Genomic DNA, 6,000 nt, shown 5'->3' on the forward strand with positions numbered 1-6,000 from the left:
CATGCCAGTTGCCAAGCATTTGAATTTGGATCACGTGACCTTGAGGAGGCCACAATGCCCGTCAGGTGAAAAATAGTCCTAAGTCCCTTTTTTCAGTGCCGTTGTAACTTTGAACGGTCACTAAATGGGACTGTTGTAAGACGAGGACTTCCTGTATTGTATTTTAGCCCAAACAGACTTGGGTGGGCATAACCTGCCATGTTTCCAAGGCTTTCTGAAGAATTTTCATTCCAATATATTCTTCAGTTGACTTTCTTTCTCTCCTCCCTGCTCTCCGAGCAAAAATCGAAATTTCAAAGCTGTCGGCGGCCGCTCAGGAGCCCTCAAGTGTACACGTCACCTACCGTGAAGCTGTTGTTGACATTTTTTGTGCTCGATTCAGCCACGCTGGCATCTGACAGGTCAACCTCATCGAATATTAAGGACTGTGGGAAGAAAGACAGAGAGGCAAGTCAGCTTTTCTCGTTAATTTTCTCCTGCTTTTTTTTTTTTTGAAAAGTTTTATAAAAGTTACAATATACACCCCAAAACCCACCCACCCTAAAAAAAAACCCTCTCCCTCCCCCACTTCCCAGAGCTGAGTACAGGGTAACAAATATAATAATCATACTCTAACTAACATTAACCAACTATGTAAATAACCCAGTCCATAATGCGCTTTAACTCCCCTTTAACATAAAAATAAACAAATTAAAAATAAGCATAATAATATAAACAAGTTAATATCCTAATTCTTGAACAATACAATATCCAAATTGTTAAACAATATTAATGCTAAAAATAATAATAAAACTAATAAAAATTCCACTATAGTAAACTATTAATAATAATAATAATACTCTAAAATTTACTGATAAAGTAAATGGAACTTTTTAGTCCCATATTTATCCTGAATATAATCTATCCATCTTCTCCAAACCGGAATGTATCTTTCTTGTGAATGATCCTTCAAATAAGCAGAAATCTTAGCCATTTCTGCTAAATTTGAGACTTTAAGCGTCCATTCTCCTGCTTTTTTTTTAATGGGAAAAAAAATATCACAGCACCTAAACCGACAGGCTGAACCCGTGAAGAAGTCTAGGAACATGAATTAGGTAAAATGCTGAGTTCTTTTTTTTTTTAAAGAAAAAAAAGAAAGGAAGTTAAGATGTCTAAGCTCTGCCTCTTTACCTCATTATCCTTATGTATTATTCAAAATCTGCCCTTATGAATAAACATGTTGTGACGTGCATCGGGTTCCCCAGTGACTTAAAGCTTTTCATATATCCCAGAACAACCAGCCTAATTAAAATCTATGGGAGATCCCTCAAATATCTGGTGAAATATGAATATAAACACTGATTCCTCTGCAAATGGATTTATTTCTATTAAACTGTAAGGATCTCTCTAGAGCAGCGGTTCTCAACGTTTGTGTGACGGCGACCCCCGTCACACGGACGCGGCGCGCATGCGCGGTGGCACCCCCATGTGCGGCACGCATGCGCGGTGGCGCCCACATGCACGGCGCGCATGCGCGGTGGCGCCCCCATGCGCAGCGCGCATGTGCGGCGGCGCCCCCTGCGGGGGAAAAATGGTGGATCGCGTTGTTTGGCGACCCCCGCAAAATGATCGTTCGACCCCAAATGGGGTCGCGACCCATAGGTTGAGAACCGCTGCTCTAGAGCAGGGGTAGGCCACCTTGGCTCTTTTATGACTGGTGGACTTCAACTCCCAGAATTCCTGAGCCAGCATGGGGGAACTATGGCCCCCTTCATGGCTTGTGGACTTCAACTCCCAGAATTCCTGAGCCTGCCTGGCTCAGCTTGGAAACCTCTCCCTTTCCCCTCAGCATGGCTGGCTGAGGAATTCTGGGAGTTGAAGTCCACCAGTCATGAAGGGGCCAAGGTTGCCTACCCCTGGCCTAGAGCATAAGACATAACGATAATTTCACATTTAGAGGATTAGAAACGGTTCCTTTCTTCTTTTTCTTGCATTCCTTTCTAGCAGGAATCGGGAAGAACAAGTTTAAGAGAATGACCATCCAGATCCTTCATTCTGCTAGTCCTCTACTTACTTGAATTCATTTAGTGACCGTTCAAAGTTACAACAGCAGTGGGGGAAAAATGGTGTTATCGCCATTATCCACACTTTCGGCTGTTGTAGCATCCCCACGGTCACGTGATCGAAATTCAGATGCCCGGCGACTGACTCATATTTATGACGGTCGCACTGTCCCGGGGGGCTCACGTGATCCCCTTTTGCGACCTTCTGACAAGCAAAGTCAACAGGGAAGCCGGATTCACTTAACAACGGTGTTCCTAACTTAACAGCTGAAGCAGAGGTCTTCAAACTTGGCCCTTTTATGACTTGTGGACTTCAACTCCCAGAATCCCTCAGCCAGCATGAGGGAACTATGACCCTTTTATGACTTGTGGACTTCAACTCCCAGAATTCCTCAGCCAGCGTGCCTGGCTGAGGAATTCTGGGAGTTGAAGTCCACAAGACATAAAAGGGCCAAGCTTGAAGACCCCTGGGCTAAAGGGATTCCCTTCACAACGGTGGCTAGAAAGATCGTAAAACGGGTCAAAATTCACCTCATAACTGTCTTTCTTGGCAACATAAATTTTGGGCTCCATTGTGGTCGGGAGGCGAGAACTACCTGGGTTAAGGTCTGATCGCCAAATCTTAAAAGTGGACTTGGCCGAAGTCTGTAGTGGCCATGCAGAAGATCATTGTTATCCCACAGTGTTTAGTGAGGTATTTTGATTTCTGCTTCACATTAAAGAAAGCCTAGAGCAGGGGTGGGCAACCTTGGCTCTTTTATGACTCGTGGACTTCAACTCCCAGAATTCCTGAGCCAGCATGGGGGAACTATGGCCCCCTCATGACTGGCGGACTTCAACTCCCAGAATTCCTGAGCCAGCATGGGGGAATTATGGCCCCCTTCATGACTCGTGGACTTCAACTCCCAGAATTCCTGAGCCAGCCTGGCTCAGCTTGGAAACCTCTCCCTTTTCCCTCAGTGTGGCTGGCTCAGGAATTCTGGGAGTTGAAGTCCATAAGTCATAAAAGAGCCAAGGTTGCCTACCCTTGGCCTAGAGGTTTAGAGCTCATTCTGAACCAGCCTGCTTGGCTTGTTTTTAAAACCCAAATCAAGGAGAAGATGAGGGACTTTCACAGAGTTTCCAAGCTCTTCTTGCTGTGAAAGTCTCCGACTTGGGATCTCCATCCTGGAGTCTGCTGCCACCCAGACGAGGTGACACCTTCAATGTCTCTGGAGATTCTCAGACGATCCAGCTCACGGTGGTCCCAAAAGTGCTTTTTCAAAAGTCAACTGGACTTTCTTGGAGACGTTTGGCTTCTCATCCAAGAAGCTTCTTCAGTTCTGACTGAAGGGTGGAGGATGGAAAGATTTATATTCCTTGCAAGTCCTCTGGTCGTTAGTACTCTTCCTGAGAGTCGTTGAGACCACTTGGAGGTTCATCTGCACCCTCGGGGCCACCTGAGTGGCGCAAATGGGTGTGGAGCCTTCTTGGAGCTTCTGAAAGGACTAGGTCAGGGGTAGGCCACCTTGGCTCTTTGATGACTTGTGGACTTCAACTCCCAGAATTCCTCAGCCAGCGTACCTGGCTGAGGAATTCTGGGAGTTGAAGTCCACAAGTCATCAAAGAGCCAAGGTTGTCTACCCCTGGAGTAGGTTGTAGACAAGAGAAGGGTGGTGTCGTATCCCCCCACCATTGAAAGAGGACTGTTCAGTGTTCATATAGATGGCCTCTTTGACTATTCTTTCAACACAGCAGTCCTCTCTATCCAGATCGTGGACTTTCGCTTCTTTTAGTTGTTCGGATATTCCTTTTCGTATCAGTTTGGGTGTTATTAAGCCAGCTTGTTCTTGGCTTGCCCCTTCTTCTTGTTCCACTAACCATTCCTAGCCCCATTGTCTTCTCCAATGAATTTGCATGCATGACACGGCCCAAGTAAATCAGACGTAGTCTTGTGATTTGGGTTTCCAGGGATGTGTCTGGTTTTACACAATTCAGCACCTCTCTGTTGCTTTGCTCTGAGTGCCCACGGGAGACACAATAATTTACGCCAGCAGCACTGTTCAATTCTTCTTCGACCAGCTATTCTTAGCGTCCAGTTCTCACACCCAGACATCATTATAAGGAAGACCATTGCTCTAATTAGCCTGCTTTTTAAAAAAAATTTAAATCAGTATCTCTGCTTTTCCAAATCTTATTCAGGTTTCACCCTTGCAATGCAGCCTAACGTTATCCTGCGTTGGATTTCAGGTGTAGAATGGCCGTTGTGAACAATTTTGGATCCCAGGAAGATAAATTCTCGAACTCATTCAGTTTCCTTCTTGTTGATTTTAAGCATCTCGTGTCCATCTGCACCTTGAGCTAATAGCAGAGCTTAAAATCCCTTTATTTAATGCAAAGTTCAATATCTCTGGATCCAGTTGCCTGGGCACCTGAGCGTTGTCCTGATTCTTGGCAAAAAATAAAATCTTCCCGAAAAAAAACAGTGATCTTACCTGCCCCTTTTCTAGATCTCTTTTAGATCAGGCCAGTTTTAACCCAAGAGCAGTTTGAAATGAATGCTAACAGTGTAAATCCGATCTGCGTTCACTCGCTAGGCTGTCTAGTAATTTCTTCGCAAAATCAAAAGCCAAATGCTTTAGAAAGTTGTACTATAATTAAAAGGAAAGAAAATGCTTACAAAGGAAAAAAAAATACAACAGCAATCACATTTTATCGCTCTTATTCCAGCAATGTATATATTTTAATCCTCAAAAATACAATTATTAATTCAGGCAAAGCATGTTCTTTAATAACTCAGTAATAGATTTTTACCTTGGAATTCTTGGCATAGTAAAGGGTTCGGCCCCGGAGTTTAAAGTAGCGTCTTTTCCATCTCTGAAAAGAGCTGGTTTGTTTCAACAGCAGACCTTCCCTTATACTGGTCTTAAAACAGAAAGAAAAAGAATATATTAAAATTCTACCCATGACTAAATAGTTATATATAACATATAATTATTTTCTGTCTCTTCTGTTCTCGGCAGATAATATTCCGAAGCGATGGCTTAATAGTGCGTTTAATTATAGCTGTTAGAGCAATCTAGCAATTTGAACTATTTTTAAATCTGCTTTGGTTGTTCTGGCTGTTTATATTAGTTTTAGGTGGGTTTTGATTTCTGGAAGTGGGGGGGGAGGGCTTGCATTTATGTTGTCTATCAAATTCCCAACGGATTTGATGGTTGGTTCTTTTTAATAAAAAGAGAATATAAGCTGCCTATTCTGAAAACATAATTATTTAGTAGTCGTCTTAGTAGTAGTGGGAGGAGGAAGGGGAAGAGGAGGAGGGGGAGGGAGGGAGGGAGGGAAGAAGGGAAAGAAGGAAGGAAGGAAGGGAACAGAAAGAGAAGAAAGGAGAAGGAGGAGGAGAGAAGAAAGTAGAAGAGAGGAGGAGGAGGGAGGGAAGAAGGGAAGGAAGGAAGGAAGGAAGGAAGGAAGGAAGGAAGGAGAACAGAAAGAGAAGAAAGGAGGAGGAGGAGAGAAGAAAGGAGAAGAGAGGAGGAGGAGGGAGGGAAGAAGGGGAAGAAGGGAAAGAAGGAAGGAAGGAAGGAAGGAGAACAGAAAGAGGAGGAGGTGGAGGAAAGAAGAAAGTAGAAGAGAGGAGGAGGAGGAGGGAGGGAAGAAGGGAAGGAAGGAAGGAAGGAAGGAAGGAAGGAAGGAAGGAAGGGAACAGAAAGAGAAGAAAGGAGAAGGAGGAGGAGGAGAGAAGAAAGTAGAAGAGAGGAGGAGGAGGAGGGAGGGAGGGAAGAAGGGAAAGAAGGAAGGAAGGAAGGAAGGAAGGAAGGAAGGAAGGAAGGAAGGAAGGAAGGAAGGAAGGAGGAGAACAGAAAGAGAAGAAAGTAGAAGAGAGGAGGAGGAGGAGGGAGGGAGGGACGGAAGAAGGGAAAGAAGAAAGGAAGAAAGGAAGGAAAGAAGGAGGGAGGGAGGGAGGGGAGAACAGAAG

At 44.4% G+C, this 6,000-nt stretch overlaps 1 protein-coding gene across 2 annotated transcripts in view; it reads right to left on the reverse strand.

Moving 5' to 3' along the window:
- DGKH (diacylglycerol kinase eta) overlaps positions 1-5,020 on the reverse strand; it is a 60,599-nt gene extending 55,579 nt beyond the window's left edge. For both annotated transcript variants that reach the window (XM_039366709.1, XM_039366708.1), the window contains exons 1-2: positions 4,836-5,020; positions 345-425 (exon numbers count right to left, since the gene is read on the reverse strand). In XM_039366709.1, coding sequence (XP_039222643.1) covers positions 345-425; positions 4,836-4,988 — 234 coding nt within the window. In that variant the 5' untranslated portion in view covers positions 4,989-5,020. The remainder of the gene's footprint in view (positions 1-344; positions 426-4,835) is intronic.
- Positions 5,021-6,000: the final 980 nt, after the last annotated feature.

This window comes from Crotalus tigris, unplaced genomic scaffold (genome assembly GCF_016545835.1).
Source record: "Crotalus tigris isolate CLP2741 ecotype Arizona unplaced genomic scaffold, ASM1654583v1 scf7180000020351.1464749751:1500972, whole genome shotgun sequence".
NCBI classification, from domain to species: domain Eukaryota; kingdom Metazoa; phylum Chordata; class Lepidosauria; order Squamata; family Viperidae; genus Crotalus; species Crotalus tigris.